General features: G+C 39.1%; 1 protein-coding gene across 1 annotated transcript in view; it reads left to right on the top strand.

Moving 5' to 3' along the window:
* ppp1r1c (protein phosphatase 1, regulatory (inhibitor) subunit 1C) overlaps positions 1 to 14,187 on the top strand; it is a 127,651-nt gene that overhangs the window by 81,799 nt on the left and 31,665 nt on the right. Inside the window, exon 5 of the mRNA XM_043693463.2 lies at positions 1,841 to 2,092. Coding sequence (XP_043549398.1) covers positions 1,841 to 2,092 — 252 coding nt within the window. The remainder of the gene's footprint in view (positions 1 to 1,840; positions 2,093 to 14,187) is intronic.

Below are 14,187 nucleotides of genomic sequence, written 5' to 3'. Positions count from 1 at the left end.
GACTTAGGAGGTGAGGGGTGCATCTTCTACCCCTTTAAACAAATAGTGAATTAAAATTTATCAAATGATTTTAGTTGTTGACAAGTTAAGGAATGTATTCCTGCCAACTCAAGTCAATCCAAGACATTCAATGAGCTTGGTTATGGCGTCATACCACATGGAAACAGACCCTTCGATCCAGCCAGATCATGCCAAAAATAATCTCAAACTAAGTTAATCCCACATGTCTGCTCCTGGCCCATATCCCTCCAAACCTTTCCTATTCAAGTACATATCCAAATGTCTTTTAATCATTGTAATTGTGCCCACATCCACCACCCTCCATTGAAAAAAATTGCCCCTGAAGTCTTTTATAAACCTCTCTCTTCTCACCTTAAAAATATTCCCCCAAGTCTTGAAATCCCCCATCCTAGGGAAAAGACAATACCATTAACTGTCTCTGTACCTCTCATTACTTCATAAATTTCTATAAATATACCTCTCAAACTCCTATGTTCCAGTGAAAAAACATCCCAGCTTATCCAGCCTTTCTTTATAACTCAAACCTTCCTCACCCAACCACATCCTGGTAAATCTCTTCTGAACCATCTCCAGCTTGATAATATCCTTCCTATATCTGGGCGACAAGAACTGGACAGAGTGTTCCAGAAGATGAATGAGAATGATTAATATTTTGCATATTAACATTTTGCTCAGCTGATGAGTATTTTCTTCACTGTATCTATTAAAGTCCAGATTTTGTAACAAACCTCTGATGCTATTTGCAGCCAAGAAATTAAACAGTGCTTGAATTAATTCACTGGTCTTTATCGGAAGATAATACTTTGGCTGGTCTGAATAAGAAGGATGTGCTTTGCAGATCAATGCATTTAGATATAATACCATTTTGAGACCGTATTTGAGGCAAATTCACTCTGGTTTGGTGTTATGAATAGGAATCGGGATTTGACTGATATTTAGAAGGTTGTATACATTGCTATCCATTACAAAAATGCTACTATTCTAACTTATTTATAATTCTTACAATAATTTCCATTCTAACCTGAAATTATTTACGAGTTGCATACAGCACAGCAACATAATATTAAGTTTTTATTCAGAATATGCCTAAGCCTTTGAAATTGGAATAAATTGGCCATAATGCCAATGTCTCTAATGGTATTGATCTGCACATTAGGTTCAGAGAGAGGCTGCATTATAGTTCTCAGAACAATGTCAACCTGTCTATGTTGTGCATAGAGCTTCTTAATCCTGAATGTTCAGTGTCTGTATTAGAGCAAATGTTTTTTCTACATTTTCAGTGAGTGTCTTGAGTTAGTAGTTCATTGTTTTAGTCAGAAGTAAAATATTGCATTTATATCATGCAGTATAGCATGTAAGTGCTGTTTTCAAAGCCCATTGCTTAGCTAATTTTTCAGTAGCAGAGCACAATCAATACTTGTGCATGTTAAATGTATAATTACTTTACTGCCAAATATTAAACTAGATATGAACAAATAGCCATCCATGTGGCCTTTGAAATGATCAGTAATTCATTTCTTTAGGTGCCTTCAGAGATTAAATTCCCGTTTATATGGAGACTGTCTCATTTACAGAACCAAGGGGGTGGGAAAAAGTTTCTGATCAATAATATAGAAATTGCAAGTTTTTTGACTTCTAAAATTATTAGAAATTGCATTGACAGCACATTTTAGAGGAACACCGTTTAATTTGGTTGGCTCATCATGACCTTTTATCAGAGACCTTCAACTGTAAATTAATTTATTACACAAATGAAACAAATAACTGCATTATGGATAGCATGAACTAATTATTAAATGAAGTGCTCTTGTTGAAGCAGAACTTCAGTTGCTGGTGGAGCACCATCTTCAGAAACAGGAGCAACCGGAGCAGGATTACTCTGAAAGTGACACCAGCTGTCTAGATGAGCTCAGCCCAATGATGACTGAGTGCTGTCACAGCAATGGAGCCCCTGCTTTCTTGGCAGACACAGACTGGGGCCCGCTGAACTGCTGTGAACACATCAGCAACCAAACAGGCATCAAACTGCTACTAAATGCTGAGGACCACCCAGGCAACAGCTCTATTGGTGGTAAGTCAATGGCAGTTCTAGAATTATTGCTCCCATCATCACCAAATGTAATCACCATGCAGATTTCTCGATGATTCCATGAGAGGCCATGTCATTAGAGAGCTGAGACCATTTCTCATTGTAGCTATTAAGCCATCAGAATACAGGGGTCTCTCATTTTGCAATTGTGCTTCATCGTCAAATGCTTTGAACAACCTGTTCCTAACTGAAGGTTTGAATTCACCTCTTTGATTATACAAACATTTTTCATTTTTCTTAGTTGTGCAAAGTTTTAAAAATAAAAGTTACATTTCAGGAAGACTATTGGATATCAAAGTGAAGCAATTATTAATACTTAACAATCCTGAAGACAAATTTACCAAGTGCCCCACCAGCCACAGTTCCTATAATAAAAACTTTAAAAGTAATTAATATCCTGAATTATGCAGGTTGCAGTGTCAAAAGCAAAACAAAAGACTTATCTGTGAAGAGTATTACTCACATCTCTAATATGCTCTTTAAGATGTCATAGATCAGCTGACCATCTTTTTAAAAATAAGTTGATTCAAATTAAATTTCACTGATGAATGTGTAACACTGCAGAAATTATTACAAATAGGTTTAAACTGGGGAAATAATCTTCATCTCCACTGTTTGGGAAGTAAACTGGTCAAGCAGTTGACAATGAAAAGGTGATTATTGCAGACTAAAATTGCCCCATTTGTTTTAAGACATAATACAAAAATTGACCAAAACTTTTTGTTGTATTTCCAATTACCTGCAATAAATTCAATAAAAGCTCTGTTTGGAAATATATTTTGAAGATCAGTTCATAAAGGAAGATTGAGACTAAAAACATGGTAACAATGGCACATGAAGTGATTGAAATATTCCACTTTAAGGTGAAAGCTGAGGACGAAAGGGGTTTGGAATTGCATTCAGGGCATCCCCACTTTGCCGATGCCTTGAACCAGTGATTTTCATTTCAATTATAAGTGAATGAATCTCAATGCCTATGGAATAATTTTCAATTCCTCAAGGGTTTATTAGGAATGTTTAGCGATACTTTTAAAGTATATTGCCAGAATTATTTGAAAGCAATTTTTTGCTTTTGTTGTCAGCAGGTATCTCCTGCCAAGCTTTAAAACCATGATGTTATTTTTATTATCTTAGGAACAGAACGTCTTTACATATATTGATAATGTTCTGGCATCATCTCAAATCAATATATTTAAAGTCTTGGCACTTAAATCTGACTAATCATGTCTGTCTAGTTCGTAGTTCTAGTTAATGTTGTCAAGCTTGAGTATGAAACCAATCATAATGAGTAATTACTAACATTTATTTTCAGATATTAACTGTTTATAACTGACTATCTACAACAAGACTAGAAGCAATAGTTACTAATCAATTAATCATGGTAGACACAATCTCTCTGGTTTAACTGTACAATGATCTTGTACAAGTGAGCTCTGCTTATGTAAGTTAGCTTACTGAGGCACTTACTACCAGTCAATGAATCATACCATTGGTATCTAGAATTCATCCAGATCTCTTACAATCCGCAATAATTTTCTTTTATCTCTTACAATCTTGTTTCTCAAGAGCTGCCTCAGCTGCACTAAGTCACTCCAAGAGTAACATCATATCACAGTATAGGCTAATGCATATGTCTTAAAAATTGAGCTTTTGACTGTACGTGGAGCAGGACAAGAAATACTGGTAGGAAACTAGAAACAAGTCTGTATGCATACTGATTCAGGTAAACTTTCGTACTTAATTATCTCATTATGTAACAAAATGGAAATCCCACTGATTCACACTAGTGAATGGCATACAGAACTATGATTCAATCATACAGATCAATAATGATACAGTGTTTCATTAAATCTTTGAGTTTTTCTGAGAAACTAACAGGACTTTTTAATGAAGTTCACAGTAATTGTACCTTTTGAAGCAAGATTTTTCACACCGATGATTTTAGAATTTGTTACCAACAAGGAATTTAATAAAGTGTTTTCAAAACAAATATAATGTTCAAAATTATGACAAAGTATCTTAATACAAAAATATATTTGTCTGGTGGAGGTATAGCTTCATATTTCATGTTTGATTAATTTGTGTAGAAGAGGTACATTTCAGCATTTAATTCTCAATAAAGATGACCTAAAAATTATTCGTTTTTTTTCATTTGATTACATATTTTATATCATGGGAAAGGTAGGAGTATTCGAAATTAATTCAATGTCTATCCCTTTTAGACTATCCAATATAACTGGAGAAAGTGAGGTCTGCAGATGCTGGAGATCAGAGCTGAAAATGTGTTGCTGGAAAAGCGCAGCAGGTCAGGCAGCATCCAGGGAACAGGAGAATCGACATTTTGGGCATAAGCCCTTCTTCAGGAAGGGCTTATGAGGACTCCTGAAGAAGGGCTTATGCCCGAGTTTCATATCCAATATAACTAGCTTGCTTTTTCCTTATTAAGTCATAACGCTACTTTAACACCATCAATGTCAAATACAATGTGGCCTACTCCACTGACTAGGAAAAGATTGTACAGCACCTCCTGCTTTGCAAAGTTTTGGAATATAACATAAGATGCTGTTTAAAGGTTTCTGCCATTCTTTCTTCCAAATCCTGTATCGGCACAGCAAATCTTATCTGTTCACAAACAGTTATGCAGAGTGTAGGAAATTGGCATCTTGAACAACTTATCAAGAAATAATGAAGAAAGAAAGGTCAATGGGGTAGATTTCATAATCTCCCACTCCCTCTTTCCCTCATTAGTGGGATGGCTGCCAGTGGATCAGTGCTCATAGTTCACCAAAAATTTGTTACGTTTCATAACGTTCACCTCCAACTCAATGAAGTAACGTGCAAATTAATCCTCTAATTTTCACATTCATTCAAATAAAAGCATAGTATTGAAGATGCTGAAAATCTGAAAAATGGAAAATGCAGTAAATATTTGGCAGGTCAGGCAGTGTCTGTGGAGAGAGAAACAGAGTTAATATTAGTTTAAATATGTCACCTTTCAATGGATAAAGCTAAAGAGAAGGTCACTGGACATAAATGCTGCCAGACCTGCTGAGTTTCTGTAGTAATTTCTGTTTCTGCTTTATGGTGGGGTCAGAGAGGGGTGGGGATAGGTGGAAGAGCAGATAGGACAAAAAGGAAGATCTGTGATTGTGTGGAAGGTAGCAGAGATTAAGTAACCAGAAGCAATCATAAGAATATAAGAAATTGCAACAGGAATAGACTAAATATCCCATTAGATCCACTCTACCATTGAATAAGGTCATGGTTGATCTGATTGAGGTTTTAACTCTATCTTTCCTGCCTTCTCCCTGTAATGTTTCATGCTATCTTCAAAGATCCAGTCTCCAATGTTTCCTGTCGAAAACCATTTCAAGGACTAATGACTCTTTAAGAGAAGAAACTCCTCCTCATCTCCATCTTAAATGGGAAACCCCTTGCTTGTAAACTGTGCCCTCAAATTCTTGAATCTGTCAGGAGAGGAAACACTCTCCCAGCAAGTACATTGTCAAGACACCCCAGAAGGTGTTATGTTTTTACAAAATCACCTTTCATGCATCTAAACTCAGTGAGTTGAGGTCCAACCTTACGAGGCCCAACCTTTCCTCATAAGACAATCCATTCATCCAAGAAATTAGACCTGTCAACTTTCTTGGAACTACTTCCAATGGAAAAATATCCTTCTTAAGATAAGGTAACCAGAACTGTATATAGTATTCTAGGTGTGGTATCTGCAAGATCCTGGGCATTTGTAGGAAGATATCCCTGCTTTTATACACCATGTGACTTGTGAGGATAGCCAACGATTTGCCTTCCTGACTACTTGCTGCCCCTGTATGTTGACTTTTTATGGTTAATGTACATGGATACATAGATCCCTCTGTTCTGCATCTTCCTACAGTTTCAAAGCTTTTACATAATATTAATTTTGTCTATTCTTCCTGCCAAAGTGGACAATGTCACATTTTTGCAAATAAGTTCCATCTGCCAATTTTTTTGCCCACTCATTTACACTACCAATAATCTCTGGATAACTGTTTTTGTATATTCCTTGCAACCTGCTTTCCCACCTATCTTTTCATCATTAGTGAATTTGGCTGCAATGCAGATGATGTATCCATCCAAATCACTAGCAGAGATCATAAATAGTTGAGGCCACTGATCCTTATGACATGCCTCTAGTTATAGTTTGCCAACTTGAAAATGACTCATTTATTCTGATTCTGTTTCCTGTTAAGTTAGCTAGTCCTTTATCCATACTAATATAGCTCTGCAAACATCATGAGCTCCTACCTTGTACATAACTTTTTTAATGTGGTAACTTATCAAATGTCTTTGGAAATCTAAGTACACTACATCCACTGGCACCCCTTTATCTGCCATACATTTATATCATTAAAGAACTTTAATAAATTTGACAAATATGATATCCCTTTCACAAAAGCACATTGTGTCTGCCTGATTGTATTATGGTTTTCTAAATATTGCAGTAAGTTCTGTGATTGATTTGGAAGGATGCTTCATTTCATGGATTTTCAGATTTCCTGAATGACAGATATTAGATTAACTGGGTGTAGTTTCCTGTTTTCTGTCTAACCCCATTCTTGAAGTGGTGCTACATTAATGGTTTTCCAATCTGCTGGCATATTTCCAGAATCAAAGGAATTTTGCAGCTAATTCATCCATTATCTCTGCAAACACATCTTTCAAGCCCTGAGGGTGAATGCAGTCCACAAAACTTTTCTGTCCTTAGTCCCATTAATTTTCTATGTGCTTTTGCTTAAGTAATCATGATTAATTCAAATTCTTCCCTCCCTTTTGAGCCTTGTTTGTCCCCTATTGTTGGGATATTTCCACGTCTTCTACTCTGAAGACAGCTGCAAAATATTTATTCAGAGTCTCTCACATTTCCTTATTCATCAATGTTAATTACCCCGTCTCACTTTCTAGAGGATTAACGCTCATTTTATTGAAGGTACTGTGGATACTAAAAATCTGAAATAATTCGTTGTCTGTATAACTTATTCTTGAATTTGCTGCTTTCAACACGATCTCTTCAACATTGGTGAGAGCAATGTAGCTGGGAGTATGATTCCCTGGAAGTGGCAAGATGGTGAATTAATTGAGTAGGTTTCCCCATAGGGAATCTTGTCCCTTTTTTGCCATCTCTGCAATTAAGTGCTGTGCGAGAATGTCCATGGCCTAAGGAAAGTCTAAAGGAATTGTGAATTGTATAAGCAGAATCATGACTAAAAGACCCAGCCCAAAATACACAGGAACCAGAGGTCATGATCTGAAATTGTTGAACTTTATGTTGCAGTCAAAAGATTGTAAAGTGGCTACTATACACCCATAGTGTTATTCAGAAATGAGTTCCACTTAACCCAGTGGCAGTGAAGGAATGATGCTATTCCTAGCATGAATCACGTGTGGCTTAGAGGGGAACAGGTAGCGGTGTTCCATGCATTTTATTGGATTTATTGTTTTATTGGAACACTGCTAGAGGTTGAAGATAGAGGAGTCAGAGAATGACTAGAATTAAAAGTTAGGCAACCGGAAATTCTAATTCAAGTTTATCGACTCAGTCGAAGTATTTACAAAACCAATGTCCAGTCTTAGTTTGGTCTCTGCCAGGCCACATCAAGGGCAGTGAATACAGTATAGTAAATTGAAAGAAGGCACAATTGTTCCATTGTTTCACCTGAAAGGTGTGTTTCTAGCTTTCGATAGATTGAAAGCTGGTAAAAGGGCAGATGTTGCATACGCCGCACTTGCATGAGGAGGTGTTATTGGAAGGAGAGCCATTCTAGAGGTAATTGAAGACAGGGCCAGGAAGGAATGGTCCTTTTGGAATTCACAGTTGGAGCTTTTGAATGGTCTCTCCACAGTGTGAAAGGGGAGAGGAAGATATGTTTGGTTTTGATTCTGTGTTACAGGTGCTGGAAATGAGGCTAGATGATCCAGTGAATGTAGAGGCTGGCAAAATGGAAGATGAGGACAGAAGTAATCTATTGTGCTTTTGGAAGGGAGGGGAAGGAGTGATAACAGAAGTTCAGGAAATGGGACAGACATAGTCAAGTGTCCTATCAATCAAAGGAAGTGAATCCTGAACTGAAGAGAATCTGGCAAGCATTCTGTCTTACATCCCCTCTGATGAAGTTGAAGAACAGCCCTTTACAACCCTCTGAAAGGAAAATTAAAGTAAATAATTTCAGATCATGATCATGTCACATTTTCTTTGCAGGTAAAGCTGTTTGTAATGATCCTGCCATCACCATTTACACCACTTTTAAACTCATCTTTTGTTTCTTTAGTTATCCCTTAACCACCCCCCTTTTGCCATCACAACTTTTAGCCAATCAATCTCTCTCTCTCTCTTTCCTTCCAGACTATCACAAGCCTTCCCCTTCACTCTCCTCCCTACTTCCATGCCTCTGTTTTTCATGAAAACCTGTTGTAATTCTGACATTGCAATAAAAGATCATCAACCTGAAACATTAATGCTGCCTGACCCACTAAATATTTTCACATTTCTTGTTTGAATTTCAGATTTCCAACATTGCAGAATTTTACTTCTAAAAGTGACTACAAAATTATGAAATAAAAAACCTTTCCTACCTGCAAATAAAGCAAATTTGACTTAATTTACTGTCCCAATTTTCCACTTTCTAGCAATGTTCTGTAGCTCAAACAAACCTCAGAATTCAGTTCTATCAAAACGTGGTTGGTCCCACTGAGATCTTTTGTTCATCTTGTGATAAAATCATCAGATTTGATCTGGTATATTCTTCATCACATTTTGATAAGCTGAAAAAATGTAGGAAATAATCCTTTACAAGGGTAATGCCAGGGTATAATACCCATCTAGTCACAAGCTTGCAGCTTCTCATTTTATAACGGTATAGTAAAATATTTACAGGAACAGGAATTAAGCCAAATGTTGGAGGATGGGATTCAGTTCAGTTTGGCTAACATTGGTTCCTACATTATCATTACCCTGCTTCTAAATGAAGTTTTCTTTTGCATATTCTATTTCAAAATGCATTTAAAATGTTTTGTCAGGTTCTGTCCTAAGGCAAAATCCATTTAAAACTATCCACAAGGAAGTCTGGGATAGGGTTAAATGTTCTGCCTCTATTTTGTACAAAGGCATCTTTAACTGAACAGAACAGGAAGTTCAATAACATTAAAAAGACAAATGTAGTGCAGCAACGAATGTTTAGCTTTGGGCAGGGGAATATCATATCACTGTTTTTAAGGCAACACTCTAAATAATTGCCTTTCCCTGTCAGGGTAGTTTCATCCTGCTTCACACATTCAATTATGTCTTTTTAAAACTTTTCCATGTGCTCCTGCAGGTCTTCTCTGAAGTAATGCTGTTTGCAGGCTGCTCATTGGTCATATTGATGTCATTCTTTAAATGTTTTTGAGACTGAGTTTTAAATCAGGTGTCAGGAACTAGAAATGGAAGCTCATTCCAGATTCCAAAAGTACAAGGCACGCTTCAAGTATATCTGTGACAGTTTTCAATACTTCAACCGACTAAAGGTCAGTGAGGAATTCAAGAAGGTAGTTCATTACCAGCTGCTTAAGGGCAGTTTTGGATGGACAGCAAATACTGACCCAGCCAGTATTACTCACAGCCAACGAAAGAATCAAAAGAGAAAATTAACTAAACATCAGAAATATTTTATTAACTAGGAAGCTTTTGAGGACAACCTTAGATCTGGAAAGGCCTCCTATAAATAAAGGTTCTTTCCTCTTACTATTGCCACAAATAGCCTTGCCCCACCATCTTGTAGAAATTGTTTCCCCAGTCTGAGTGAAGCTGAGCATCACAAGCTTACCTACCAGCACCACCACAATCCTGCCTCAGCCCATCAAGACAGTGGCTGGGGACATAATTCCTGAAGAAGGGCTTAAGCCCGAAACGTCGATTCTCCTGTTCCCTGGATGCTGCCTGACCTGCTGCGCTTTTCCAGCAACACATTTTCAGTTCTGATCTCCAGCATCTGCAGACCTCACTTTCTCGACATAATCCCTTTCCCAACTGGAGGTATTAAAAGCCTACCAGCATATTGCTAATTTGTTAAATCCCAACCTTCTGCAGCACAATCCACATCCACCCCCTCCTCCATCACAATCCAGCAACCATATTCCTGTTCTCTAGCAACTATGAATATCTCTCTAACTGCCATGATATTGAGCTAGGGTAACGGTCTCATTGATACCCCCATTGATGCTCATTGTTTGTTCACTTGGAACAACTTGCAGTTGACAGTAATAGTTAGGTAAAAACAAGAAACCAGAGTCTAGATTAGGAATAGCACAGCAGGTCAGGCAGCATCCGAGGAACAGGAAAAACGACGTTTTGGGCAAAAGCCCTTCATCAGGAATAGAGAGTAATAGTTAGGTATCTATCACAGCGTAGTACAATGTATGGCCCAGGGCTCTGGCCTGCAATCCATCCTCACCAGAGTCTCAAATGGTCAGTCAACCCACATTGGCTAGTTAACACCAATCCCTTTCTTAGTGAGTATGCTGAAATACTCCCCTTTTCTGCACTTCCTGAGAAACTTTCTCATTCCTCAGCTAATTTTCCTCTTTTTCTTTCTCAATTCTCTACTTTCTCATTCACCTTTGCCTCACCTGTTTCTTCCATCTCCTTATCTCCATCTCCCTTTCTCTTTCTTCTTCCTCTTCCATTTCTATCCACCAACCTTTTTTTTCCTGCTTGTCCATCTTCTTCCACTCCCTTCATATACTCCTGCTCTACAGGGTGACCTGTAACTCAGTTGAGTCTTGCCTTTGAGTCACACTGTTCTGGGTTCAGGTTAAACTCCAGATTTGAATACAAATAATCAAGGCTGACACTTAAGTCTAGCACTTGGGGAACAGTACCTTGTCAGAGAGGCTGTCTTCAATAGACTCTAAGCTGATGCTGCACTTGACTGCTTCGGTAGAAATAAAACAACACAAGACAATTTTTTTTGTAGCAATGGAGTCACCCTGGTGTTCTGGACAATATTTATCCAGCTATTAATATCACAAATAAATGAATTTATATTATTTATAATTATCACATTGCTGTTTGTGGAAGGTTGTTGTGTCCATATTTGCTACTGCATTTTCTACAATACACCATGTCTGCGCTTTGCAACATTTCACATCAGCTGCAAACAACTTTGAGATGCCCAATGGTCGAGAACTGCATGATGTAAATGTAAGCTTTTCTTTCTTTCCTCTTTCTTCCTCTGATTTCATTCTCCTCTCCTACTTTATCTCCCATTCCTCCCCTCTCCATCCCTTCTTCTCTTGTCTTTTCTCTCCTTCGCCTTTGCATTCCATTCCTTTCTCTTCCATCTTTGTTTTCCCAACCTTTGTCCTGTTCCTGCTACCCATCTCCACTTTGGTGTAATTTGTCCCCTACCCACTAACTCTGCTTATCCTGAAATACTGTTTTTTGTGATGATTTCCTTCAAGCAACACTGTGAAAGATTGATTAGTGTGGGGCATTAGAAATAAATAAGGACCTAGTAATAACAAAATAAATTTAAATGCCATATTTCAATGCAAAGTGTTATTGTTTGGCATTTAATTTTGTGTATTGTTGTAAGTAATACATGCTCAGCACTTACAGGAAAGAATCTAATTGTACTAATATAGTTGGTGTCAGGTAAGGCATCATCCACAAAATAAAGGTGCCACCAGGTAAAAGAATGCCAAATTGGACAAAATATTGAGAAAAAATAGTTACAGTTTGACAAAAGATGGTGAAAGGCTACCAGAAGGAATGGTCCAATCTAACCATGAGCTGTATTTGAAAGGGGGAAACCCACGCGACAAAACATAAATATATCTTAGAAATATTACAAATGTATGACATGTAAATGAAGCACCATTCAGCAACCAACCCTGTTACAATCTGAGGCAAATAGATTGACAACAATATGAGCACTTAAAATTCCAGGGCATTCTAGGCTATGGTTGAAACTTTATTGCTGGAACAGCACAGCAGGTCAGGCAGTATCCAGGGAACAGGAGATTCGACGTTTCGGGCACAGGCCCTTCTTCAGGAATGAGCAGAGAGTGTTCAGCAGGAGAAGATAAAAGTTAGGGAGGAGGGACTTGGAGGAGGGGCGTTGGAAATGTGATAGGTGGAAAGAGGTCAAGGTGAGGGTGATAGGTCGGAGTAGGATGGAGGCGGAGAGGTCAAGAAGAAGACTGCAGGTCAGGAAGAAGACTGCAGGTCAGGAAGGCGGTGCCGGGCTGGAGGGATTCGGCTGAGACAAGGTGGGGGGAGGGGGGATGAAGAAACTGGTGAAGTCCAAGTTCATCCCCTGTGGTTGGAGGGTTCCCAGTCGGAAGATAAGACGCTCCTCCTCCGACCGTCGCGTTGTTGTGGTTTGGCGGTGGATGAGTCCAATGACCTGCATATCCTCGGTGGAGTGGGAGGGGGAGTTGAAATGCTGTGCTCCAGGGTGGTTGGGTTGGTTCGTCCGGGTGGCCCAGAGGTGCTCTCTGAATCGCGATTCAGAGAGCACCTCTGGGCCACCCGGACGAACCAACCCAACCACCCTGTAGCACAGCATTTCAACTCCCCCTCCCACTCCACCGAGGATATGCAGGTCATTGGACTCATCCACCGCCAAACCACAACAACGCGACGGTCGGAGGAGGAGCGTCTTATCTTCCGACTGGGAACCCTCCAACCACAGGGGATGAACTTGGACTTCACCAGTTTCTTCATCCCCCCTCCCCCCACCTTGTCTCAGCCGAATCCCTCCAGCCCGGCACCGCCTTCCTGACCTGCAGTCTTCTTCCTGACCTGCAGTCTTCTTCTTGACCTCTCCGCCTCCATCCTACTCCGACCTATCACCCTCACCTTGACCTCTTTCCACCTATCACATTTCCAACGCCCCTCCTCCAAGTCCCTCCTCCCTACCTTTTATCTTCTCCTGCTGAACACTCTCTGCTCATTCCTGAAGAAGGGCCTGTGCCCGAAACGTCGAATCTCCTGTTCCCTGGATGCTGCCTGACCTGCTGTGCTGTTCCAGCAATAAAGTTTCAACTTTGATCTCCAGCATCTGCAGACCTCACTTTCTCCTCATTCTAGGCTATGGACCAAGTGCAGATAAATGGGATAAGTGCAGTTTGGTGCTCGTTAGTCAGCATGGACAAGGTGGGCTGAAGAGCCTGTTTCTATACTGTATGACTCTATGACTCTATTCAAACTGGAATATCACAACAATGGTTCCTTAGCCATGAAGGATAAAACAATAATATCACTGGGAGGTTTGTTTCTCAGAGTTAAACAAAAGCAGCATTTGACTTTAGAGAAATTTATTTGCCAAAGTGTTATCATTCCTACAGACATCAATGCCCTGAAAGGAAAGAAATGCCCAAATAAGTCTAAGAAAGGAATCAATGGGCAAGAGTCCACTTTTTAAAACTTTTTAAATCTTTTTCAGTATAATACTAAACATGCATTAACAGACAAATTGTATTTAACTTAATACATGAAATTAACCTTAAATAGCTAATAACCCTCAAGATACCCTTCTGATAAAATTAATGACTGCTCACATAAATGTGACATCAAGTGCAGTCTCACCAACTTGGTGCTTAGAGGTAAGAACTTTTCCCACCCAATGGATTTGCCCCTCGCGTCACTTTCACCAACAGCTGAATACCATCTGAGTTGTTTCCATATGGTTTACACAAATAATGTGCACATCGACAAATCCTCTCACTCTGGCCCCAGCAGTCATGAGGTCATTACCTTCCGGTTCTTTTTCAATCAAATAATCAACTAACAACATGCCAAGGACCTTGGGTGACTGTCTGTGTGGAGTTTGCAAATTCTCCCCGTTTTCTCCCACAGTTCAAAGACATGCAGGTTAGCTGGATTGCCCATACTAAATTATCCATAGGGTCCAGGAATGTGTAGGCTGGGTGGATTGGCCATGGGAAATGCAGGGTTACAGGGATAAGGTAGGGGTGTGGATGGGATGCTCTTCGGAGAGTTAGTGTGGATTTAATGGGCCAAGTGGCCTGCTTCCACGTTGTAGGAATTCTAT

This window comes from Chiloscyllium plagiosum, unplaced genomic scaffold (assembly GCF_037043375.1).
Source record: "Chiloscyllium plagiosum isolate Xiang-an unplaced genomic scaffold, Cpla_swu_hap1 HiC_scaffold_7, whole genome shotgun sequence".
In the NCBI taxonomy this organism is placed as follows: Eukaryota; Metazoa; Chordata; class Chondrichthyes; order Orectolobiformes; family Hemiscylliidae; genus Chiloscyllium; species Chiloscyllium plagiosum.
The sequence above is the reverse complement of the archived record's forward strand: the minus strand, read 5'-3'. Positions and strand labels throughout refer to the sequence as shown.